The sequence below is a fragment of the Netta rufina genome (assembly GCF_964035555.1).
Source record: "Netta rufina genome assembly, chromosome: 6".
Taxonomy (NCBI): Eukaryota; Metazoa; Chordata; class Aves; order Anseriformes; family Anatidae; genus Netta; species Netta rufina.
In genome coordinates, this window is record NC_140129.1 from 19,012,167 (window position 1) to 19,040,014 (window position 27,848).

The 27,848-nt window shown below is 39.2% G+C and overlaps 1 protein-coding gene across 1 annotated transcript in view; it reads right to left on the bottom strand.

Annotated features, from left to right (window-relative positions):
• RAPGEF4 (Rap guanine nucleotide exchange factor 4) overlaps positions 1–27,848 on the bottom strand; it is a gene marked incomplete at its 3' end in the record, with an annotated part of 149,016 nt that overhangs the window by 75,090 nt on the left and 46,078 nt on the right. The window contains exon 5 of the mRNA XM_084289457.1: positions 4–76. Within this exon, the coding sequence (XP_084145583.1) occupies positions 4–76 (73 nt within the window). The remainder of the gene's footprint in view (positions 1–3; positions 77–27,848) is intronic.

Below are 27,848 nucleotides of genomic sequence, written 5' to 3' on the forward strand. Positions count from 1 at the left end.
TACTGTCATTGTTGGAGCCAGTTTCCATAACACCATAAGGAGGAGTGAGAAGTCCAGACATATACTGTCGATATTTCTGGAAGACAGCAATGGCAAATTCCGTCAGGTACAGATAACTAAGTCAGTACAGATGGATAATGTGGTACGTACATTTGTGTCTGCTGCCTTGTGCTTCACACGCATATAAACAATCTACGACTGAGCCAGTCAGATGTCTTTACTCTTAATGCTACAAGACCAGCTTTCTTGATTTAAGCACTCTGTCTTTATTTTATCAAAATTTGTGCTAAAAGAGTTCCCTCCTTGATCTTCCCCAAAGCATGACTTTGAGAGTTCTAGTACATCAATATTGTACTTAGTTGTGTGATTTCCCATAAAGGCTGTTTTAAAGCTTTTCTGAAATTACACTACTCAGCTAAACTCAAGCTAGAAAGCTGATTTATTGTATGAATGGAGATGATGCTGTGTACTAAGAATTCATAAGACTCACATACCGCTACAATTTCGGTACCGGATTTAAAACATACAGGATTTAGTGCTAGGACTAAACATTTAATTCCAACACACTAAGCAAGCAAAAGTTTGTTTTTCAAAACCACAAGGTTATGAAACACACAAACCCAGCACCAACTCTACATATACATACACACTAATACCATAGTATCAAATGAGATTTTGTAACTGTAAAAATAATGCCCTTTGTACCACAGTAAACTACATAACTGTAACTGATGTTGGTAACTGGTATTTTTCTTCAGTGAATGCTGGTGACATGATCAGTAAGGTTCAAAGCTCTGTCTAGGGTTTAAAAAAAATCACAGAAGCTAAAATATAATATGAAGGAAAAAAAAAGTCCTTTTATCTCATACAAATCATTCAATAAATGAGACATTTCTGTTTTCAGTCATGCTAGATTACTGCCATAGTTAAGGGTAAACAGTTATAATGCCCCTTTCGAAACTCACAGAGCAAGCTTGTGCAACAGGGATGCTGATGGTCAGCATAAACAAAATTGTAATGCCATCCATAGGTTGTGCAGTGAGCTGAACATGAACAAACAACTAGCTGAAATTCATGTAGGTTTCAGCTAAGGACACATTAATTGAGTTGGAAAACTTCCCTTTAGTCCAATTTTAATGTAAAAGATTTATCCTTTGCTTTATGGAGCTGTAGGGATGTTTTCACTTTTTAAATGTTATCTGCTGGATTTTAACAGATGTTTGCATTATACTTTTAACATTTTTTTCTTTTCTGGAGATGGATATGAAAATCTCATCAGTTCTAGCAAGGAAGAATGAATGTCTTCCATTCTAAATAATAACAAAACCTGCAAAGATTACATTAATCTAAATAATCCAATCCTATTTTTAGACAAGCTATTACATCCTAAAGCTTAGTAACATATTATTTAAATCTCGCCCATAATCCAGCTGAAAACTCATAGGAGCAAAATTACGTTTTATTCCAGGTCAGTCACACAAAATACATACTACTTAATTTGAGGATAAAACTCTTATTTTCTTTCCCAAACTCTGCCTCCAGTTCTACGCCTGGAACTCAGCAAGAGGAAGAACACAAGAAGTAATTATTTTCTCAGTTCAATAAATAAACCATATACATAAAACAAGGGAAAAAACTCATTTCAGTTGTCAAAATGAAAGAAAGGAAAACATATCATAAGGGGCTGAAATAACATTTTATTCAAAGAGTAGATAAATGTTTTGTCCTATCTTCTACTGAGCTCGGTTTTGAAATTTGGTTTAGAAATAGAAAATTGAAATGTTTCATTTGGAATAAGATAAAATTAAATTACATAGGGTATTTTTTTCCTGTTCTTTCTCATCGTTCAGATGATATTCAGTTATTTGTTCTGTTTTACCCATAACAGCATTTTCCCAGAAATACATTATTAGTCTACATTTAATCCAACTTGATAAGGAACTTGAATTGTAGAACAATAGTAATTTTCTTTTAACTTTTCAAACGTATGCATTGCCTATACAACTTTCATAATCGTCACACACTGCATGGCAGTTTCCTTTCTCATTAATTCTCTAGTATTTTTCCCGCTTATTCTTCTCACAAAATGAAGCATAGAACACACCATACAATTTCCAAAAGATTTGGGGGCCCAGCTTAACAAAAAATACCTGCAGAAGTCTTACAGGCATGATAAGCCAGAATTGCATTTAATACTTTAAAGCCGATGTATACTCTTCACACTGAGCACCCAATGTGCATGATTCCACGTTTGTGCTAAAAAGACAACTCTGTAGGTCCCTTATGTAACTGCCCTGTGTAATGTAAGGGATCAGTTGCAAAAAGCTGTGCACAACTGTGCACCATCAAGCAGCGGTACCCAAAGGTATTGTAAGCCAATACTTTATGGTTTCTGGAACCCTATTCACATTTTAGGAATTTGTCCTTTTTAAAAAACAACAACAACATCTATCTTTAGATGTGGGTCTGATTTTCATCAAATAGGCAGGGAAGATAGATGTACTCTTGTACTCTGCTGTATTATTTGCACTCACGTACTGTAAGCTTTAGGAACACTTGTGGATTTCTTGTTCTTAGGCCCCTAACCACATTCAGCCCCACCTCATTCTCAGGATGCCAAAGGCCACAAAGAGCATAAGCATAGGCTGCCAAGGACCTCAACTTTGTAATCTTCCACATGAAGGTCCTACCCTGCCTTGGAGTAAGTCTACTAAGTACACTGGCAGAGCAAGCCCAGTGAGCAGCACTGCCTGTGAAGGAGGTCAGCCAGCATTACCAGAAGAGCCACCAATCCTGGACGTGTGTTCAGAAAGTTCAGTTTTTCAGACTCCTCCAGGGGACCTCAGCATGAATTAAACTACCTGGTTATCTTAAATGAAGGCTAATATGACTGCCTACGCATGGTCTTCCATGAAGACACCTTGAAGGGGTGCAGACTGACATTGGAGGTACAATTTACAACTAAAATTGTGCCAGCTCATAAGCCAAATTAAATGTCAAAGGACACTCATTTTTCAAGAAGTCTGGGAAATGTTGTCCATTGGGAAACCTGAGTATGCAAAGAAGATGAAAATAACTGCAAAGAGATTCACAGTATTGAATGGAGTAACGAAGCTCCAAGCACGAGCTCTCTCAAAGCTGAGATAATGAGAAAAAAAAAACAATGTTGAGTGTGAGACCTATCTTATTACTATAATGTCTGTAAATGAAAAGAAAATACAGTAAGTAAAAATGTAAAGGTAGGTGGCATTTAAAATGACCCTGAATATCAACAAACTACATATTTACAAAATGCTTCTTAAAATGTGTTCTGCTGTTGGTATGAACTCTGGAAAGGCCTTCCTTATGAAAGACAACAACAGCTATCATATAAGCTTGTTTATTACCAAAAATCTTCTAGTTCTGTAAATCCAACATGACAGCAGGTTTTAAAACTACACTCAGTGACCTATTCACTCTGTCTTCAGATTTCTACTAATTTACAAACTCTATCATGCAATAGCTTAAAGATCAGACGCTTCCTGCATCTAATCTGACAGCACAAGTAATAAAGACTCTATTTTTAGTTTCAGTTACTGACCATCTCATAGCCATGCAGTGGTAAAAATTAACATGACCTTTTCAGTCACTGCTATATAGCCTAAAGCACAGAAGAGTGCTGACGAGGAACAGTAGGGGATGGGAGGGAAGGAAGCAAGCAAATAGCACTTTCCTCACTGGGGAGGCACAGAGGATGAACTTTTTCATCAACAGTTTTTAAGACCACTCATTGGTTAGCTGGTGACAAGTCTCAGCTGTTTTCATGACTACAATGGATTTTCTTCTACACCATGAATGCACTCTGGTAAATTTTTTATATCATAATGTTTAGAAAGGCCATTACTGTAATTCTAGTGCAAGCTATCTCTGAATCCCTTATGCATTCTTCTATTGCACATAAGGTGTATAAAATACGTCTTAGTAGTTAATCCCTTCTCTTCTGCTGCAACTATTGAAAATATCTAATCCCTGTTTAAAGAGAAAGAAAGATCAAAACCCGAAGATCTATACAATACAAGCACTCCAAAACAAGCCAGGCAGATATGAAGAAAATAGAGTAGCCTCTGTTCTCTTCCATGTGCATTGCATAGCAAAACCACCACACTGACAGGAACAATACACAAACGGTGAAGGAAAGCCCACCTGGGCATAAAGTTTTAAATGCAAGTTCCACACCAGACACACCCCCAAGTCCAGCTGCTCTCAAGTCAGCAGAGTAACTGATGGGCCATTCAATAAGGACTTCAAACAGTGATGGTACTCAGCACTGGGGAGTGAAGTCTGGCTTCTAATGCTTCCCCATGTCATAGCAAACCTACACATGGCTGGAATTGACAGTCTTCTAAAACTAAAGAAGGTTTAGTTTTAGACCACAACACACAGGTGATTTTCTCTTTCCTCCTCTTAATCTCCCCCACTCACAGCCTCGATATGTAGTAGCACTACATGTATGTATTGACCTGTCCCGTGGCTGTTTGACATTGGGTAGTAAATCATTGTTTGAAGCTGCTGCAATAATATAACCTCATGACTCACATCACTTCAGTTGAACCCTAAATTACCAGATGCATTTCTACTGCCTCCTACTCTGTCTACCACTGGCAGCAGAGATGACTAGGCAGAACCTGCATTACCTGCAGACTTGACAGTAAAACAAAATAATTAATTTCAGTTCTAGAAATCCTAGGCCAAACATCAAGGTGACCTTTCCACACACATTCTTCAAAACCTTGTGTAACTACTTTATTAGATGTTATTTTGACAGTTACTTGAGTTCTGTAATCCTCTGTGCTATTTGCCTATAGTCCGTTAATGGTTTCTCTAGGGTGATGTAAGTTGTAGCTTGACAGCAGTTCTCTATTTTCTTTTGATAATAAATAATTGATCACTGATGCTCTCAGTACAATTTTGTTCTTCCTCTGAGTTGGTTGTGCCAGTCATACCATTTTGGCAATGAATAATCTCCCTTGTGAGCTCAGCATGGTGCATCATTTCTTCTCTTTCCTCCAGAACAATATGAAGAGAGCTGAAAAGAGACCAAGAAGATCTCTGGACCCTCTTTTCACCCCCAACCAAGCACAGCTTGTCATCTCAAAGTCTAGATCTCTGCCCCTAGAGCTGATGCTCTGAAGATCGTTCCTCACAGAACTAATTTATAGGAAAATTCTCAGGTCATCTGCCTGCTATCTGTTAGTGTTTTCCAATAAAAAGTGCCTAATGTTCCTACTGAATTTTACTAAATAAATAACAAATAGGCATAGTATTTTTTTTTACCCAAATCTTGTTAAAAATGGGAAGAAAACAAGCAAAAAAAAAAAAACAAACAAACAACCACTCACTCATTATTGCCCAATATTATGTGCTGAGATGCATAGAAAACTCTAGTATAATTCTGTTTTCAGACTCTACCTTACTAAGTTTACAAATTAATAAGTGTATTTCTTCTAAGCAAGTTTAGTTGGAAAATTTCCACACATTTCTGGCCAATGCTGCCTGAATTGGATATTTCAAAAAGGACCTGTCCCATGACTGTTTAACACTGGATGGTAAATCATCATTCAAAGGTGCTGCAATAATGTAATCCCAAGACTTGTATCACTCCTGTTGAACCCTAAATTGCAGTAGTGAAAACAAACTACAAACATACTTGGATAAGGGCAAATTCACAGGGTTTGAAGCAAACCTTGCTCCTCAGCATCAGCTCTCAAAAGCATCAATTCCCAACAGCACCACAGTAACTGACCTGAACAGTAATCGGGGATTCACACTGGGTCTCCTGCCTTCTGACTGGAACACATCCACGCTTCCAGCCGTCTGCACAGGCTGACACCTGACCCCTCTGATCCGCAAGCTGTAACACAGCCACCCCACCTGCATATTCAGGCTTTTTCCCTCCGCTGTTGGATGAGCCACTTTGCTTATAAAGTATAATTTACATCAAAATTCACTCTAGAACAAACCCATACACACAAATCTCAAAACCTGGTTCTTCAGTGAGGTTGTAATGAGAGCAACCCAGGCAGGCAAATGACACGGCAAAGTTGCACAGATCTGTTCGTGAATTTCACTCTGATTGCTTTGGGGAAAATAAAAACAAAACCATAAGCTTCTTCACAATATTTTTCCCCCGTCTCCAAAGAGAAACCAAGCACTTTACATTACCACCACACAGCAGCCTATTAAATGAAAATCAGAAATCCTGCTGACTGAAAGCGACTCCTGCCTGTGGCGATGCCAGAAGATACACAAGTCATATCAAAAGAAACAGGTTTGTACAGAAGTACAAAACTGCGGCTGAACAGTGTGAGAGCACCTTGGCAGTTTCTCAGCCAGACCAAGAGAGGACTAGACCCCAGCACATGTTTCAAATCTGGGCCACATGTAAGACTGGGTCCAGCCCCAGCTGTAGTGGGGTCCATTTGGGCTGGGAGCCCTTGGAGAATGCAAGGCCCTCAGGGCTGCAGCTCCGACCTCCTCACTGAGCTCTCTTCTTGCTGGGTGCTGCTGGCTGCCCTGCGGCCCTGTCTCTGCAGTTCCGCTAGGTGTTTGCTGCAGGTGGGTCTGTATGGGATCAACGCCTCACCTCCAGTGTTCGCTGCAGGTGGTCTGCCTCCTTGTGCACGGCAAAAACATGTGCTCCACTTGCAATGTCACAGACTGCGTGCACCTCACCGCCTATCTCTGCACTTGAAATCCGTTTCAAGTCATTAAGCATACATACAGCACAACAGGATATTGAGGGGTGCTTTTATCTCAGTACAAAGGGGAATTTCATGCAGAAACTGCCTACCTATATTAGGATGGAGAATATCAAGAATCCTGAATATTACTAAGCACTAGCATTTGTGATTTCCAGATTATCATCCAAGTATAGATAAGGGAAGAGAATTGAAGTATTTCTAAAGGAAAGGGTAAAGACAAATTAGAAAATAAAATGCTACAAAAGAGAAAATAAATCTTCATATATAGTGGAAAAACAGAAAATAAAATTCAAAGATTCTACCACAATTTACTGAACAGAGACTGTTTTGTACACGTCAGTCTACTCAAGTCATTAAAACAAGATAGACAAGGCCTGAAATAGCAGAAATGAAGTACCATTTAGTGATATTGAGATAAAATAAATACAGGAAATGCCTGTACTGAAATTGCTGAATCCTGATCCCAGAATTAGTACAGTTTATATAATGGCAGATGAATCTGCATCTTTTCTATTTATTTATCTGTTTACCATCTTCTGAATGTTTCTGTATGGCTCTAATCAACTATGCTTTAGATTTTATTTGATCTCTTTGTTTTGGAGCCATATATTTTTCTGTCACATTCCCACTTAAATCAATTTATCGTGCTTGAAAAGCTCCGTGTGCCGAATTTGCTTGATCACAGAATCCCCTTGAGTTTTAGTTGAAAAGAAAAATGCACCCAGCTCACTGAAATCACGCCAAATAGCAGACTTGGCTACCAGATAGAAACCCGAAGATAAGAATGCACTGCAAAAAATCAAATCCAAGGAAATTAGAGCATGAGCAATGATTAAACAAATTACACAGCCTATTCTGCTCCATCTAATTTAAATATAGAAATGACATCATGCAGCCTTCTGATTCTGTCTCCTAGAGGAATCCACTCAGGAAACGCAGTTGGGTGGAGATGCGACTTGGTTGGAAGGGTGGGAAAGATTGCATGTACTTAAAAGAGGACAAAAGAAAGACGAACAAACAGCCCATCTGATTTATGTGTTTTCTTTTACTAAGCTTGTGTAACCATAGAACAAATGCTATATTTATAGTAATACATATATATAACAATTCAGCTGCCTTCGACGTGAAGTTCAGTTTTCAGCAAAAAATGGCTGAAAAAGAACATTATGTAATTCTGTATTTACTCTTTTACAGTGATATCTGTTGAATTTGCTCACTTTAAAATCAGATGATGATGATGTCTGTCAGCGGCATTGCTTCAAACACAATATAAGATCAGAAAAATCTCTTGTAGGAGAGATGCAGTAAATGACACTTTAGCTGGAATTTTCTGAATGATGCAAGTAGCAGAATGGAATCTCACTCCTCTTCAACACTTCTGCAAAGCTAACGATTGTAAACCCGCTTCTTTATTAGCGAAGCCAACAGATAGGACTTCAAGAGAGCTGAACTATTAAGAAAAATGCACTATTTTAACATTTTTTCTACCACTACAGCCAACCATTAAACCTACATTGACAACATCTAGAGTGAGCTATGTCTGGTGTCATCTCATGGGCTCTGTGCAGGGGAAACATGCTTTGAGAACAATTTATGAAAGTTCTGCACACAGAAGACTTCCTTTTACCCTCAGGGAGTCACAGCTGCTATTTTCAGATACACTACAGTAACAAATGGAGAACCAAAGAAACTCTCTTTCAGATGAGCTCAGTTTGGGTGCACTATGCAAAAATGCAGCATACAAAGAAGACCAGAGGCAGGTAATAAGAGACTTACAAATACAAGATGATGCTGGCATTACCCAATTCCTTGCCTGGGCAGCTGTGAGCTGCCTTCTACGTTATGTCCTCCATATGGTGCTTCTCCCTTATCTTTTATTTTTCTGGATCAGAGCTTCATCTGAGGCAAAAGGTCACACCAGGAAGAGGTTTATGTTTTAAAGTACTTTGACAAAACAGTAAATTCTGGAATTGCAGCAACATACATGTCTTGTTCCTGATCACATATCCTAACCTGTGTAGCAGCAAAAAGTAAGTTTTTGTACTAGACATGTCAGAACTCAGCAAAAGTCTCTGTATCAAGTTATTGCTCCAGCCTGAGACTGTCACGTTCCAAATACTGACGTCCTGATCCACACATCCAATACATCTTTGCATGACTGCTATGAGGAGGGCTTTACCTTAAGAAATATATGTGGAACTAGGTATGTGCCACTGAGACAGAGAGAAGCTGCTGACCTTCCAGGGCAGGCTGTGCTCCAACAACAGGCTGAAGCCATGCTCCTCTACTGAAATTCTTAAGGTCAGCACAAGGTCTGTGCAGTGCTTAAGCCCTAAAAATAGGTTTTAAGTACAACTTAAATGACACTTAAACTGGCCTCACGTTGACACTGTATGAAGCAGTGGCTTTATCCATTGCACGTAAATAGTTTATTTTCTTCCCTCCCTTCACAAGGAGATGTGAAATGAAAAGAAAATGCAAAATGGTGAGCTGATTTGGAACTCAGATTTTCATACTTACAACCTACAAGCACAGAAGTATGTTGGTCTAGAGTTTATTTTCATATGGAAGGAAGCTCTGGGTTAAATATTAATTCCTCTCAAATCAATATAAACCTCTTAATGAGTTTAGTGGGGTCAGTCGAATGCTGTGCCTTTGCTTCTCGCAGAAGCAAGCAAATATCAGCTTCCAAAGTGATTGTTTCTACTACAATTGTGCCTAACTATAATGATGATATTTGGTAAATGCAAGCAAATAAGTAAATATACAAGGGAATTTCCTTTATAACATTAGTCTTACTTCATTGCTTTTAAAAATATTATTTTGATTACAGTGTGAGCTGCTTTAAAAGCTGCCTGTGCAGTTCTCTCAGCAACACTGCTGTGAAATCAAAACAAGTATAATACCAAATAATTAGGGGGAAACCTAAAGACAAACTAAGTAATTATAATTTCAGGAGTATGACTGAACGTAGTCTACTCCTCCTGGTGCATGGAAATAAGCATATTGCAGCACAGAAAGTCACTCACAATCAGATTGGTATCAATTGACAGGACCCCAACACACCTGGGCCTCCCAGCTCAGGCAGTCAGCAGGCAGTGCAACGGCACCGCTGGAACTGTACTGCCAGCACAAACCTCTTATGGACTCAACTTCCCAAATCCAAAGGAGTCCCTTTCTTACACAGCATAGTATAATAGATGCTGCCTATGGCAATTCCCCACTGGAGTTCATAATAATTGAGCTATTTTGTAATTCCCCATACACAGTATAACATCTCATTGCCCTCATATTTCAGGCTCCCCATGAAGTCCTGTGAAACACAGTCTCTTCCGATGGACTTGTAAGACATCATCTTACCCAATGATACCAAAACGTATTTGGACTGGAATGACTGATTTTTATCAAACTGATATGCAAACACACAGTAGCAGTGGTTCAGCTGTGCCATAACAGAGGGATCAGGTAAACTGCATCAACATTCTGTAATGCAATGGCATTATTTGCATAGGGCAGCTTTCAAGGTTTTTTCCTCTGACTGGAGCCAGAGAAAGCAACTTCCTCGCACCATGGACATCTTATTTAGCTGTCAGTCCCTCACCAAGTCTAAAAAGCCCTCACACCTAATGCTGTTCTGCAACTGAGTCTTGCTGTGGGGTGGTTCTCAAGCAATCCTCTAGGCAAGAAGTGACATTACTCTTTTTACCTTGTCCCTAGAAATATTTTCAAACCTTGGAATGAGAGGGGACAGTGATAATCAGAAGCATGTAGGGATGGGAAACAAGAAAAGAAGTCCCACTGGAAGCTTAATATTTAAAAATAAAGAAAAGTTAGTAAGACAGATGGAAGGAAAAATGTTTTAGGTAGGAAGGAGTTATGGGTAGGAGGTGAGTGCAATATATAGCCTAAACAGAACTCTTTTAATTGGAAAGGAGGAAAGTCAGAAAGTCCTAGTAATTTATATACAGTTTGTCTCAAAATAATTAGACAGTGGTTTCAGAAACAACACAAAAAAAAACTAAGATAACCATAAAAAATTGAAAGGACTCTCTAGGGGAATCCTCCACAGTTCACTGAACAGATGAGTTATCACAGGGAGTGCACAGATTTAAGGGAATATGGCCAACTGTAAGAGGGGAAGGAAAAAAAGTGAGGTAGCCCATGGGTATGCCTAATAAATGAACTCTCTTCTTGCCACCAAAGCAAGCAGTTCTATCAGTTGATGTCATTGAAACAGCTGAGTAATTTCCCAGCTGACAGAACTAGGCTCATTGAAGCTGGTTGCCTTTGTGACAGTTTAGGCTTAAAGATTCTGCAGATCCAGATGAACAGCACAAACTACAACATCAAGTCTCCACCAACTTTCTAGTCACAAGCTTAGTTTCTGTTTTTCATAGTGAAGCACTATTTATGTTTGTTATTCTTTATCTCATGGCATTGTGATATCAGTAACAAGCAAAACCAGAAGAAAATAGGATATAAAACGTAAGCTTTAAAGGATTTTAAATAGCATAAGCCAAGCAGTGTCCAAACCACCTCATAATCAAAATTTTTCTGAAACTCTGAGGAGTGACTTGTTTAAAGAAATTATGCAACTTTCTTCCAGATTTATTCAGCCAGGTAAAAATAATTCAAATCCGCTTGGTTACCATTTGAAAATTACTCAGATTGTGTATTTTTCAGACTGAACATCAAGCAAGTAGCCTAGTTTGAGTAGGCTGATAGTTCAGTGTGGGCAGGAGTTTCATATTAAGATGCCTTGGTTTCTATTCCTTTTATGAATGGGAATTTCTTTCATAGGGCAATATATAACCACGAAAACATCATTGCACTGATTATTATTCATTATTATCAGCCTTCATTCTCTCTATGATCTATCATGTTGAAGATTAAAACAGCATTTGTGATGTACAGGTTGTCACAGTCCCATCCGAAAAACACGCTCCCATCCAAACGAATGATGTTTGTCACACCCTTGCACCAAAGCTGTACCACCAAAAAAGCAGGTAACTAATAAAGAAAAATATTCTGAAGAGAAGTTTAACTAGATATAACCAAATTAAAAAGGACAAAGCTATTGCTATTATACTTACATGGAAGAACTATGCAAATTGTGATGACAGAAGGCTGTAATCAACCAACTGTAAGACCAAGAGAAATAAGACTGAAGACTAACAAACAGACCGTTAAACCATATGCCAAATACTGTATATGCACCAACACAGCAGTTCTGTGAGGCAATTTGGCAAGGAAATTTCTCTTCTGAGGGGCAATGAGAAAAGCTGATTCCTGCACTAAGGCTCCTCCAGAAACAATTTGCCGAGCCCAAGCATCCAGAACCCGTCAGCGGAAATGCCCAAGTGCTGGCCTCTTGGGGGAAAGACAATTTCTATCGGACTGACTAAAGATGCTCTCAGTGAAACACATTTGTAGTGTTTAATTTTCCATTCTGGAAGACCTGGCTTTTAGAAGTACATTCTAAAACTTATGTTTCGTTATAAAAAGGATATACATGATGGTAAGCTCACGGGGAATCAAACCAGTTTTCTGAACTTTTGTGTGTCCATTAGACTCAAGCAAATAACCATTTCTTCTGTGTACCCACCTTGCACATGGCTAAAAATAATTTCAGCAGCATATTGAAATCTCAGCCTACCCCATTCAACAGATAGGTTTAATACAGCCAGGACATACAGTAGATCATTGATTTTGAAAGTTAAACTTATTTGTAGTCCTTCTTTCAATTGTACAATTCTTAGAAATCTTTGTATTTCCTGCTGCTTCTTTATGGAATCATATTTTGTTTGTTTGTTTAAAGGATGTCAAAAAAGTAGTAAAATAAACATATCAGGCTGTGCTGGGGAGGCCCCACCACCTGCTTCCCATGAACCTTGGCTGTTCTTTTTTCAAGTCCGCTGGAAGCAATGTACTACAAGGGATAACATTTACACAAAGCAAACAGCAGTGCTAGATAAACGTGCTGTTTTTACATGGAGAGCAAGCAAAGCACATTAGTTTTCAGAGGGCAGCACTCATTGTCACCCACTTCACTGGGCAGCAGCCAGCTGAGCAGTCTGTACACATGCTGGCTGGCTAATGGTCCCAGGTGTAACTCCAAAACTAGCCACCACATACATTTGCTAGCATAAGTAGATAAATCATGGAAACTGGGGTTAATATCTGTGGCAGAAAAGAGACAAAAATTGAAAGGAAATAAACTTTTAAACTGCTCAGTAAAACTTTTCAATCATTTTCAATAGCTCTGATTATTTTTATATCCCAAACTTATTTTTCAACTTCAATTCCTCGTATTAGCAGTTCTCTTGTGTTTTCATTTGTGACCATGTGATGATGTCCTAAAGCTGCAACTTTTCAGTTTTGGAAGATACCAGTACTGAAGGTGTTAAGCATCTGAAACAGATGGAATGGCTTAGGAATGCATTGCTATTGCTCTCTGTCGCAGTGGTAAAATACATACGTGGGCATTCTTATACACTCCTGATGGAAGAGAGGCAGGTTTTATTGAGGAGGAATCTGATAGACTTCAACCTTTTTCCGACAGCAAGACAAGTGATTAATTCTTGAAGCAAGAGCATTGCTGTACAGGGATGAGACTTTCAGTCCTCCTGGAAGACAAGGTCCCTGGCAATACTAAAGTTAGAACATTTCTTAATTGAAGGGCTACTTAATTTGCAATCACCTACGCTCCAATCTATTCTTGTAGGACTTTTTCCTCTATTGTGAAGCAAGACAGATAAAGCTTGTTATTGTCCCTTTGATATTGTGTATCCACTCACCGTTCAAAGAAAGTCTTTATATAGAATATGTAGTAAAATAAGCTACAGTATGAGTCACACTGCAAAGAGTCCACGCTTCTTGAGTGTTATGAGGCACCAGAGGAATCAAATGACTTGCATATGAAAAAGAAGCATTATCTACCAAGCCACAAGTATAATTATGAAACAGCCTTTAAGAAAGGTTTAATTAACAGAGAAAAAGTTGCCTTCATATCTAAAAGCATTTCACATAATTCTGCTAACGTGAAACTCTAAAACCATATTTGAAACAAGTACTGCGAAGTATACTATAATAAAAACCAAAACACATTGGAAATAAGGCAAACTTTTTTTTTCCAATTTTATATAAACCTAATTTTATATATATATAAGTTTTGTAAAATATGGGTTAACTGCTTTTTATCTGGTCTGTCTTCCTTCAGAAATTCTGAGGGAAATTTTAGTGTTAGAGAACAAGGAAGCTGTACACATATGCTTGATATTTAACTGGCTAGTTTTCAATTAACAAGTATTCCCCTACATACTGCTGGCTATTTATTTAGGGAGCATCACAGAATGCAAGTTTAGCATTATACTGTCCTTTCAGTTTTATAGCCCTCAAATTTCAATGAAAATCTTGATAGCTTTTAAGTAAGATGACCTCTGTTTTCTCTATTTATACAAGCTTATTATTTGTGCAATTCCTAAGGAGTTAGAGGAAAGTCCACCATATACAACCATGTTGGCATAGATCCTCAGCTGTCATAAATTAACAACGTTTCACTGGCTTCAGTGAAGCAGATTTATATTAATTGATCTGTTCCAATGACACTAATGATCATCAGTCATCTTGTAGAAAGGCATGTTTTCTGCTAACTGGTACTCTGGAAAAGATCTCAGGAGATCTCTGCTATATTCCCAAGTCACCATGACTAATCCTTGAACCAAACCTGCTATATAAAGACATCTTTAGCTGAGAAATAGGAAGTTTGACTAGCCTGCAGCCTTAAGGAGATCTACTGTTCATTTCTGCAGTAGGAAATTTAATCACTGGGAAGGGCCACATGCAGTCAGCCTACGTCCCACCCGTGCCCTAAGCCCTCTTCTATTCACAGGCTCCGTTGCATTGCCTTACAAATAGGGAACATGGATGAGCATAGGACTTACAAGTTCCGTGCCCACAGTCTTTATGTTAAAGAAGAATCACGTAGCAGCTTCAGAAATTGTTTTTACCTCCAAAATTTAGGAAATCACAGCAGGTTTCTAAGAGCAGTAAACAAAAGCTTAATGAAACGGGTATTAAAAACTCTCAACACTTTCCTGAAAACACCTGGCAGTAACTTCTCAGGGCAAAACCACAGTTTTCACATCACCAGTATCACCTGAATTTGGCAAACTTGACAGATACTACAGCTCTCACATGATTAGAAAGAGCATCGTAAATAGGCCTGCAGACCTATTCAATGACTACATTCTCCAGTGAGGGTCAGTAATGATGGCTTCAGATAGAGCTAATCCTTCCTGTGAACAGAAACAAGTGGGAAAATCCATATCAAAAAAAAAAAAAAAAAATCATGCTAGTGCACGAATACCTAATAAGGAATCATTTATCAACAAGAGCATGGATAAAAACTGTTACAATTGCTACAAGTGTCCAATGATGCCATTTTAAATGTTAATAAAGTGAGCAAATAAGAGCCTAAGTAAAATTAACTAAAATGCCAAGCAAGATCAACACTGCCAGAACAGACCTACTGATCTATTCTGCCTCAGGAAAGAAACTAACGGCCCTGATATACCACTGTTACTCTGATTTTTACTCTGACTTTTTGTAAGATATGTAGAACTCCAATAATGCTCAAATACCTGGTTAATTAGAGCAACAGAGATGTGATTCAGCTGAGGTGTCCACTGTGCATACTAGAAGCTGGAAGAGATGACGATGGTCAGAAAAGCTATTTCAAACTACCAGAAGATGAAAGGCCAAAGCAACAAGACTTCAGACTCAGCCAACACTCTTTGCTGGAGCAGCAGTCCCACTAAAGAGAAGTAGATTGTCTTTTCTCCAACTTGCACAGAGCTACGTTTTATTTAGATCTATCGCCATCATCCTAAACAGTACAAAGAAGCACACATGGATATAAAAAAAACTCCTGAAGTGGCTCTGTCTAGAAGAAAAGGCTACAAAGAGGCTGAGCCAAATCATCTCTGAATTTATCAGTATGTTTTGGAAGTTTCTGAAAGATAAAAGATGTCTCCCCTTAGAACTGTAATTCTCAGTGTCACATGTTAGGCTTTGCTTACTAATGAGAGTCAGTACTACGTTTGATCTGTTTCTTTATGGTTCTCCTCTCATGTCTTGCAGCAGGATGGTCAAACCTCTGCAGCTACAGCATCCAGAGCCCAGTTTTGTGATGTCCCCTCCCTTCCTGCATGGACAGGTAGCAGAGTTGTTGGCCGGCACTGAAACAGCCTGAGGGGCAGCAAGAGACACTTGGCTACTAGGCAGCATGCTGGCCAAACAGCTGCTACCCCAGTACCTGACAGGAAAAAGCAGAAGGACAAGTAAAAGAACGTGCAGGCCAGGCATGACCTGTTGGGCACCAGGGTTATTCATGAGGGGCTCTTTGATTCAAACTCTGTCAGTATGTCACTATCCTGATGAACACAGCCCAGTGGAATGCTACTGAATGAAGCACTTAATATTTGTAAAATGCTTCAAGGTAAGTAGATTAAGGATACTATAGAAGTGCCAGCCAAAATAATGTTGTTCTGACACTGCATTCCTTCAGGAGTATACAGATGCATGGTACAGAACGTAATTGGGCTGGTATCTCTTTAAATATAGATCATTAGAGCTCCACTGAGATTCCCATCAGTGTCAGTAAATCTGTGTACAAAGAACTACTCATTTGATTATCGTACAATGCAAAACCCCACGCATATATCCACAATGATTATATATTCAGTACATTCCCTTTTATGTCAGTACATCAACTGTGCTTCAGCTGAGATTTAGCATTCACCGCCACATTCAGGCGAGTATTGTCTTGCTTTCTCATCTCCCACACTTGATCTGCCTCTTTAAACTTGGCACTTCTAGCAACCTCTCCCAGCTAGGTTTTAAAAGTAGATTCTTCTCTCCTGTTCAATAAGCAAGAGAATGGTATATAATTTCCTGTTTTATGTACAACATCTGGCACTGTAGAGAGAACCACTGCAAATCTTACCAAAGCAGCAGAAAAAAATAGCTGAAAATCCTCCTGCATGGAAAACGGCTCTGCAGCATTGGCTATAAAACCCACTACATATTATATGAAAGGTTAGTGGATTTCCTGGCAGAATATAGTACAGTATGTGGGATTTGATTGCTATATAGAAACAGAGCAGAGAGCGCGCCTTCTATCAAACACTAAATGATGAACCTCAGCCTGATTTTTCCCTGCATTAAATTGAAAATGCCAAGAGAAATCTGGCAGGTGTCTACACTTTCTAGTGTTAATATTTTGAGTGATAGCCTACACAAAGCATCTGCAACCATCTTCCCTATTTAATTGGCAAACAAGCTGAGGGTACAAAATTTCCCAAAGCACCAGAATGGCTTAAGCAACCACACTCCATTTATAGCAACAGCTTAGACACTTCAGAAACTATATAGCACTCATTCAGTGACGCAGGGAACAGAATTTAAAGACATTTCAGCATTTGAGACACAGTTACCCAACCATTGGCCCTCTTAATAATCCCACAAGAAGTATATGACAACTTGGGGTTTCCATGTCAAGTTCGGAACTTTATCAAGCTTCCAACTCCAAAAAGAGGGCTATTAAATGAAGATAATCCTCTATTAAAATGCAATCTCAAACCAGGGAATCACGATGAAGTTCACGTTTGCAATGACAGAACCTGATAAGGGCATGTAACTGCCGGGTGGGATTGGGCAGGGAATGATCTTAGAGTAATGTTAGAAGCTTATAAAGTGGCAGGAGATGAAGAGCTCGGTGTTTTGTTCAGGCTGTTCGAGCACTGAGCAGACTGCCTGGATTGGAGGCCCGCTGAGGCAGGTAGTTTCCTGGTTTCCCTTGTTGCACACATGTAAACATCCCTTCCCAGGGGACGAGAGAGCACAAGTAGGATGAGAGGCTAGATTCAAACTACCAGAAGATGTGGCCTTCCAGCCACTTGTAATTTCTTGAACTTTCCCTATTAACAAAGAGCAACATTGCCTTTCAAACCTTTGTGCAAAATCCTAGCTCTTCAGCTGTCTGTCAGCACTCAGCCATGTTAAGGAGCCTGGGCACGAAGTACCTGAGGTCCTGGTGGTGTCTGTGAAGCCAGGACTAGTCCATGGAGCTTGGATATTTGCCAGGTTGTTTTACCGGCCCTGTCTGCAGGAGCACTGCCTACCTGAGGGTCAAATACCTACAAAAACCTGTCCTGTGCATTTGTGGAAATTAACTTGGAACCTTGCCATACACTTACGTAAGGTCACGACACGATGTAGTTGCTTGTCTGTACTGATATTTATTGAAGTGGAATAAAGCGCTATTCATGAGGTAAAAGCCAGCCCAATGTTTTATTCAGAATTAAAATGCTTTTTCCAAAGAGGATGGCTTTTTCCAGTGTGGTAAGCACTAGGCCAATTCTGTTTCCCTTAGTGTCAGAGGCAGCTTCTGAGAACAGCAGCCCTAATTTGAACCATTATGCTGGCTGCTCAGGGCAACTCCAGTCTGGCAAGCCAGCACCATCTCCCTGGGGGATGAATACAGCTAAGGGTGAGCAAGCAGGCACAAAAATTGGAACTTGGGCACAAGGGTAACTAGGGACTGAAAAGTCTCTCCTGGCTAACTGGAAAACTAAATTTTCCTATTGTGAGCAAGATGGAGGGAAGCTGGTGAAACTCTGTTATAACAAACTGCATTTCGGAAGTGTTCTGCCCAGAGAAAGGCCAGGACCATTAGTGAGACACCAGCAGGAATTTTTATTTAAATTTCATTACAACTGAAATAATTACTGACCAGCAGTGGGGACTATATATTCCTCCCAGGTCTCCATTCTGTCTGAATTCAACAACATACCTGCAGCCTGGACATTTAGGTTAGACCAAAAATTTTATCTACCATGTACATTCTTTCTAAACACATTTTCACTGAGCTATTGCTGCATACCATTATAATTTAAATTATGAATGTACGTGATACATACAGCTGACACTGACTTCAAATTGTTAAAGCAAATGAGGTACTATTGTATGTCTTGTTAACAGGTCATATGATTAATCCCAGAAATTTCCACAAGGAGCAGACCTACAGCAACAATGGCAGCCAGTTTATGTTTTTAGGGCATTGCTATCCAATGGCAAGGTCAGCCCAGATTCAAAAACCTTTCTGACAATCCTGTGATTGTGATTCAAAATAGATTTTGTAGACTGCTGGAAACCTGTTCAGCGTCCTTTTAAGAGGTGACAGAAACCATTAATATTAATAAACTCAAAGGTACTGGCTAAACTCAGGGAGACCTAAGAGGATTGCACTTGGAATGAAACCAGCAGGACTTTAATGTTAGGCAGGGAAGTGTTTTTACAGACTTTTTGTAACTATAAATAAAAATTATAGCAGTATTTTTTGAAAAGTTCTTCTTCCCCTAACATAGTAAGGCTTACATCAACAAAGATCTCAAATGCTAAGCTTTCATTCAGGTGTAACTATATCTAATTTACACTTCAAGAAGTTCAAGCAATAGTGGATGTAGCTATTCAACACCATCCTCTTGCAGGCCTCCTCTTGCACCCTCTTCCCTCTCTCTCACACCTTAGTCTACATCAGTAGATAATCACCTACACATCCAGTTTTAAAACTCAGTAGACATTGATGAGACTGAGTGGCAATGCATGATGTTACTCTGTCTATAAATCTCATTTCTTGTGATTCCTTTCCTAAAAAAACAGTGCAAATGCAGACTACGTTCAACTCTTCACACATTCCCATGCAGCCCATGGCTGTAGGCAGTGGCTCCACAATACAAAGCATTCAACCTAACAAAGGCATACAGCCTGCCCAGGTGGTGACTCCTATTCCTGTGCCCAACATGTCATCATCTTCATCAGGTCTGCAAAAATGGAAGGGGGGCAGGTTCCTGCAGTGGACGGGGATTAATGAATAAATTTAAATCTTTCAGAAATTGCAGCAGACAGAAAAAAAAAAAAAAAAAAAAAAAAAGAAGAATATCCAGAAAGCGGCAATGCAAACATTGAGAGAACATTGCAATCAGCCTCTTTGTAAGTTGAGCAAATAGCTGCTTTTTTTTTTTTTTCCAGAAAAGACCATATCCAGTTAGACATTTGCAGAAATAACCAAAACACCATAAAACTCCTAGAAAAAAATAAAAAAAAAAAGATCACTTGGCTTGCTTTCCAATGTTAACATATATATTTTGTATCTTATATCTAACACCTTAGCAATCTTTCAATGCAAAGATTACACACACATACATACTGCGTATATTCCACTCCCTACTACAATTCAGAGCATCTCACTGAAGCAATTTAATTAACATCAGCCAGAAAAGAAAACTGTATTGCTACAACATAAAGGTGATTCAAGATCGATTTGTATAATCTTTCTTCTCATAAAAATAATGAGTCTTTTTCTACTGAAAGAAGAACTAAAATAACAATTGACCCTCCTGTCCACCCTGAATTTGTATGCGCTGTCTTGTTTCTGACTGTACAAAGATGAATACCCAGATCAGCCAGCCATTTCTAATTGTTTGTCTTCCAAATCACAGAGCATGTTAAAAAGAATCTGACTGGAGCTGGCACCACTACCCTTTGGCCTGTTCACAGGGCAGGGAGAACCTAGGTTCTATAGGTTGCCTGCATATCACACCTCTACCAAGCTTTCTGGTTTGAAAGAGTTCTTTGAAAATAACAGTAACCCTTCAGGCTTTGTTCTTCAATTTTTACAATATTTTGAGCTGTTTTGTTTCTACTAAGTTGATAGCAGACAACTACTGAGAAAAGAAAATTAGTCAATGATCTTAGCAAGTGTGCCAGAATGACCCAGTATGTAACACATTTGGACTATTTCCAGAACCTTTTGTGTTACATCCTAGTTATCATGTGCTGTTACATTGGATCACATTACTTACAGAAACAAAGATAGCAACACTGAACTCATACGCATCAAATGGGACAGTCTACATGTATTATCTTCACAAATTGCTATCACAACTTTCAAACAAACTGAAATTAACTAATTCAAACTATGCGACTTTCCATGTCCCGATACCCCATTTCATCATCTTTTCCATTAGAGTTCCAGCAGTGCATTTAGGCAACTGTACAGGATGTCTATCTATTCTTTTCCCTCTGCACTAACTGTCCTAGAGCCTTCTGTAAAGCTCATAAGCATATCTAATTATTTGGCTGTCCTTGTGACCCATCAGAGTAGAAAAACAGGCAGGCATTTAAAACAGGCAGGCATTTGGTTTCCATGCCCTTTTGAGAGCAGATTTTATGAGCAGCCATTCACTGGAGCTCAAAGAAAGAAGCAGACAGAGGAAAAGGCTGGTGTGGGAGCTGCATGGGTCATGAGTACAGTCACAGCTAAGATGACCACAAGCCTAACATCCATTTTTGCTGTGGGTTGCCCACCTCAGGCCTGGGGTTTTATTGCACATTTCCAGAGGGGAAATTTAAACTGTCTGTAGATCTATCTTGGGATTTAATTATCTTCAAACTAGCACTAGGAATAGAAGTTGTAATGAATTTATCTAAAAATCAACTAACTTCCCACCCTCCCCTGCAATTCCCCCTGAAACACTTGCTGAATAATTTGCCAATTAAAAGCTAGACAGTCCACGAGTTCACTAGTCGTTCATTTACAAAAAGACACAGGGCATCCATTTTAATGCTGCAGTCACATTTTAATCAAATATTCATCCTCAGAGGTCTTTGAAGGGAGGAGATATGCTCCCTTTGACAAGTCCATTCTTGAAATAATTTTTTTGGCTTAACAGTTAACAGGTCAAACAAGAATGCAGCAGGCAAGTCATGGATTAAATGTTATTTTCAATAAACAGGACTCAGCGACATCAAGCAAGAGTCAGAATGCACAAACTGAGGGGGACAGGACAATAATCAGGACATGCATTGACTTTAAAAGTTTGCCATTGTCCAATTGTTTTGGATAGCATGCATGACAGCGCAGGTCATCTACTGGAGCAGGCAACTTCAGACTAGGGGCTGCAAAAGCTCAGTGCTTCCTTGCACCCGAAGTTCCATGAGGAAATGTGACTTGATCTAATTTTGGAATCTGGAAAAAAGACAAACATCAGGAAGGAAGTTTAAAAATATTTGGAAGTCCTTTCAAAGGAAAAGGAAACTCAAACCAGATATATTCAAATGGTAAAAAGTCAGCATCAAACTGCAGTGACATGTCTCTTTGGAAACAACACACAAGGACTGCTGGTCCCTCTCTGCTCCATGTCTGAAGTGTTCCAGAAGTCACTGCCATCTTTGGAAGGGTTTAACCCAGTGGTTTCCAGTTGTTTCTGTATGTACTGGTATTGCAGCCCTCCAACTGTTCATATCCAACACACACTAAACGCTACTGAGCTAGGTCTGCACAGACCTCCACAAAATCTCCATTTGGTTTCAGATGCTCCTATCCATAGAACAACCTTTGAAACAGAAGTCTGGAATACTCCAGACTCCATGGATGATAAACCAGCATGAGATCTTATAAGAAAAAGGTAAAGAAAACTACTCTCAAGTTCCTGGGAAAAAGATGTGTTCCCCTATTTCCGTACAAACTTTTCAGTACCATGCACATGCTGTCAGATAGTACAATCCTCTGTGGATCTGCTTAGGCCAATGCAGAGTGTTGGACAAAACCTCATCCACACCTTTGTGGAACACCAGGATCATCTCAGCTCAGCACTGGCAAGTACAGACTCCAAGGGATTAGTTTTCACTCTATTTAAGATTTTAAAAATTCTTAATTCACAGAGGAATTAAATGAAGACTATTAGCTAACTCCCAGTTGTGAAAGAGGAAATCCTCATCATGCCCTAAAACAGCCTAATTTACATTACAGTAACTGTCAGAAGGGTGAATGGCTGCATGTTTGACTTACAGTGACATCAGAGAGCAAAGGTTTCCTCCCATTCTCACTTTGTCCTCCCCTCCTCTTCCTTCCTCCCACCCCTTGTTTCTGACAGCTCCATAAACAGTACAAAATTCATTCTGAGCCAGGGAAAAGGGGGAAAATGGACAGTGAGCAGAGGAAGAGTGCTACCACCTCCTCCTTCCCTCATCTCTCCTCCTCCTGCACAGTGGCAAAACAAACTAACAGCAAAGAAAACCAAAGGAAGGAAAATGAATAATGTATAACACTGAAAAATGCCTGTCTTGAAAATGCTGGTTTTCAAGGCAAGGTGCTGTAATGTTAGAACTGGCCATCACCACTGAATGGAAGAGAATTCCAGCGAGGCTTTGTAAAATGAAAGAGCTCGAGGCTCTTTTCCCTCTGTGTGTGAGATGAACACAAGTGTCAATGAAATTTCACAACGAGGAAAAAAGAATATATATATACACACACACGTACATGAACACAAACCTGTTTCCATAACATCCTTTTTAAAGTTTGAATACAACTTCTATAAATTTCAAGCAATTCTGGTATAACAAGAGACAGTCTAGCCTCATCCTCCTCTTTTACTCTAACATGCTCCAACATACTCTGCTATGATCAATTTTGAATTCATAAACTAAACAAGGCCCAGCTGGGTAAATAATGAGCACAGATAGCACTGTAGGAAGTGGTTATTTATCCTAAATCCGCCCCCATACAATCCCATACCCTCTTTCTTGGAACCAATGTAGTACAGGAATTTCATGTTTCAGCAATACAATCTATGTCTTCACCACAAGTGCTTATTATAGAAAGCTCAGCTTCTTCTCTTTTTAAAAAGTTCACCAGTGTTCTCGTACAGTCTAACTTTGTTAACTCACCTATATTTTCAGCTGAGTAAAGTATCCCACACTTCCCGACCTGAGCTGCTATGCAGTACTGCTGTATGGTTTTTCAGAGAATGTGGTAGTCAAGCCCATCTGTAGTTGTACTTCTGCATTTCCAAAGCTCTGTGCTATCACTATGCAGTGAGCTTTCCTTCTGACATATGCATGTCAATACTCAATCTCTGCATCTGTAAAGTGCTTTGGCATCCCTGACAAAGAAGGACTCTATGTAAAGGTCAAGTTAATAACCTTCTTCTTGAGAAAAAACATTTTAGGAGAATTTAAACAGAGATACAACTCTAGCATTCTGACATTTCTTACAGCTGCTGTTTACTAGCTAAGTTCTGTGCTGCTTAGAGTCATGTGTGTTCACATGATCTGCTAAGCTGGGGGCTTGCCCTTGAACTTTTTTCTCCTGCATTTTAAGATCTACCCAGCAATACTTTTATTGTATAGCACCAAGTGTATGAGCACACATGTAAAGGGTATGTGATGGCAGCTGCATCTAAATAGTTTATAACTTGTCTGTCCTTTATCACTATTTCTTTGGGTATTGAAATTATTTCATTAAAATTTCAGGAGCTTTTTTTTTTTTTTTAATCAAACAAACAACTAAAATGAATGCAATTTAAACTGCACTTAGCCTTACATGGCAACCACAGAGTAAAGGAGTTATATGTTCAATTTTCATTTTCTCTAAATATGAGAATATGTATGCTAATCATCCTTAGAGGATATTGATACCAATTTTTTCTCTACCAAGACTGCTTCAATATTTATTTAAAGGCTAGGACAGAATGGAATACTAACACTACCATTTCAGGCTTCCATATGAGTAATGCACAATGCATTAACTCTCTGGAAAGACATGAAGATTATAAACTGAAACTCTGTCCAACGCTATAGTGATAAGCATTTAGAAATATAAGTGATCATTATAAGAATAACATAACCCATCCAAATCCATAGGTCAGTCAATTCTATTTCTGTGTTGTAACAGGAACTGTGGCATTAGCATAGGGCATTACATGAGGATTAATGACTAGCCGGAATTAATGGCCCTTGGCTATGCCTGAGGCAATGAACTCCTCCCACCTACTTATTAATCCCAGGAGATACTTGGGTTTCCTTTGGAGCATTAACATCAGAGGGGGTTGTGGTTTATTTTGTTTTGTTTGAATAAAATCCTTTCTGCACAGGATTTTTGTGCTTAAATTATTTGGATTATATGCACATGTGAGTAAAAGTACTGTGAATTAGGGGGCTGAAAAGTCATATCAGTGCCTGCAAGACTCTGTTTGATAGGAACAAGTGTTCTCAACATAACAAAGAATGCAAAAATGCAAATGCAAAAGGCATTTGACCACATGTTCTCCACATGTTTGAAGTGACAGCTATATTGTGTTAACAGCTTTCTGTTTGTCTTCCAGTGCTCCATCTCCTTCAGGAAGTCTCTGTTTCATCCCTACTGAACCTTCCTGTTCCACAACACCCCACACACCTGCCACTACTAGCACCACTACTGCATGAATGTCACAAAATCTTCAGACAGGTGCTAGGCACTTTCAAAGATGGCCACAAACAGATACATCAAAGATAATATGCGTTTTAGTCATCACTGCCATGAAGTTATTAGCACATAAACCTTAATTTGGGGGAAAAAAAAAATAGGGAAAAAAAATGAGATGTATTTTATGTTACTTTGACCCCAGGCATGGACTCTTCTCAGAGAGCAAACATATTAAACACTTTCAGCAGCTACACATGCATAAAGGATTGATTGTTCTTCTCAGCTAAGTACACCAGAACTGTGAAAGGCCCTTCAAATTCAAGCCCCAGATAGTCTTTTCCCCAGACAAGCATTGCTTGAAAGAATAATCCATGTGACTGAGACGCAGTCTGGAATGCTGCCATTCACCACAGTAGTAGTTCTTGATAGGACTAGCAACAAATGAGAGAGATCTCTGACTGCTGAGTGCTGCACACTAACCCTCAGCAAGCTGAGCTCCACACTGACATTCAAATACTCTCTATTAACAATAGACTGCCCGAAGAGTAGGGAACTCAGAAGTCAGAAACACTGTTATCACATGGTAAAAAAAATAAAAATAAAAATAGCCTGTCTCATATTGAAACTTCCAGCTTTCTTTCTTGACTCTTGGTCAAATTCTTCACTCAAATGCATGCAAGAGCTTTCCCACTGAAACCCAGATGGTTTGTTCATACCTATTGAGGTTAAAGAAGGCAAGGTTTTAATTCTTGTATCCAAACTTGTTGGGAAACTTTGTGAATACACTAAAAATAATAATAATTTTTAAAAAGTTCCTGAGAAATCTGACCTGTACTCTTGCTCTCTCAAAGAGGAAGATTTAGTAACATAAAACAGCATTAGTTGTGACAGTTAACTGTATATGTAGCAATACAGCAAATAGTAACAGACATGGAACTAATATACTTGCCACCCTGGCTTATTCAGAATTCTCCACAGGTTACTTTAATATTAAAAGCACAGACCTGCACTGAAGTATCTCCCCACTGTAAAATGGAGCTGACAATTCTCTCTCTCCTCATTGCGGCCAGGGGAAATTAGGCATTTGTGTGCAATTATCAGTTTTCCATAGTCTTCCACTGTCTGCAGAATTACTGTTGCAGTGATGGTGATGTTAACTGGGATGTTTAACTTCCTTCCCCTCAAAACAGATAAAAGCTCAAATGACAAAGTTTCTGACAAAAGAATTTCTGGCAGAAGCAGCAAAATAGGAAATGCAGCTCCTGATATACAACAGCCCACTCTGTCTAGTCTGAGAGAACACTTGCTGCCTTGGTCTTTCTCAAATCTCCTTGATGAATGAAAAATTGCCAAGGTTTAAAACATCTGAAGGCTTCTTGTTATAAGAATTACGTGATTTACAGATCATGATAAATCCTGACTAAAAGATATCAGTGTTTCAAACAGTTCCTTTCCTTCACCAAGGTTACATTTACAGCATGGTGAGTGGACTGGGTTGACAGGGTCCTTTCTCACTCAAACAGATTGCTAATATGCATAAGCAGTGTTCAAACACTGAACAAAAATGGTAACAGATACCATCATTATGGAATTACTCAATACCTCAAGATTTTTCTTTGTATTTTTCCCCACACCTTTCTTTCTGCCTCCTTTCTTCCTTCTACCACTCAACATCAGTCCTAACGAAAAACAACGTCAGATTATTCAATGGCCCTGTTATCAACAAAATGGTCACAGTAAATCAAAAAATGGGGTTTGTACAGACTTGTAGTTGAAAAGTTCAGTCTGAGTCTCCACTACCTCCTCCTGGTAAGTTCAGCTGAACAACTGAGGCAGGAGCATGCAGCAGCAGCACTGGCAGCACAGTGCAGGGAACAGAAACCAGGAACAGCCACCTACGCTGCTCAAACAGGGAAGGTAACTGGGAGATGGAGCAACTGCACTACAAGAAGCCATGCTACACTTCTCCCACAGCCTTGATCCCCATCACCAATGCTAAAGGTGAGCTCTGAGTTTTATTGCTCCCTCTTCCTTTCAGCGATTGTCTCCTCTGTCTTTCAGTTATTTGTTTAGATCTTCAGTACATAAAAATCCTGGCACTGCCACTGTGGGCTCCGAGCCATCTGAGCAATCTTCTTAAAATATACCAACACATCATCCATATGGTTATCCAATATGTAACTATTTACTTTCCAGGATAATAACAGAGAGGTAACAAAAATTGTAAAAAGCTTCATAAAGCTTCACAAGTCACTGTCACCCTAATCAGGATTTTCAGCGAACAGCAGAGTTATAGATACCAGTCTGCATGATGCCCTCTTTGAACATATTTTCATTCTAAATCTCCATTAAACAAGACTGAAAGATCAGGCAAGTGGTTGTCCTTAGAAGTTATCTGTTGGCTAACCCTGCTGTATGTGCCCCGGCAGAGTCTAGTACCATGCAGTGCACAACGTTCTGAAAGAAATCCACTTCAGGGGCAGCATTTAGCAAGGCTGGGAAGACAACTTGAAAGCTAGAAGGAGTGACACCAAAGCAATTCCTTTCCATGTATGATCTTCTTCCATAAAAATTTATAAACATGAAGTTATTTTCAACACAGGTTTGAAGATTGGGTTGGAGGACCTAATCAGGGCATAAATTAATTCAGTTATCCTGCCAGCTGTAACAGGTATTATTTGTATTATAATCCAATTACATGTAAAATTCTCTTGCTCCTTCCAGAGATTGTCTTCCTAGAAGAAACTGATAACAGATGGGAATTCACTTTGTTGAGACAATTACCATACGTATCTCTTCAC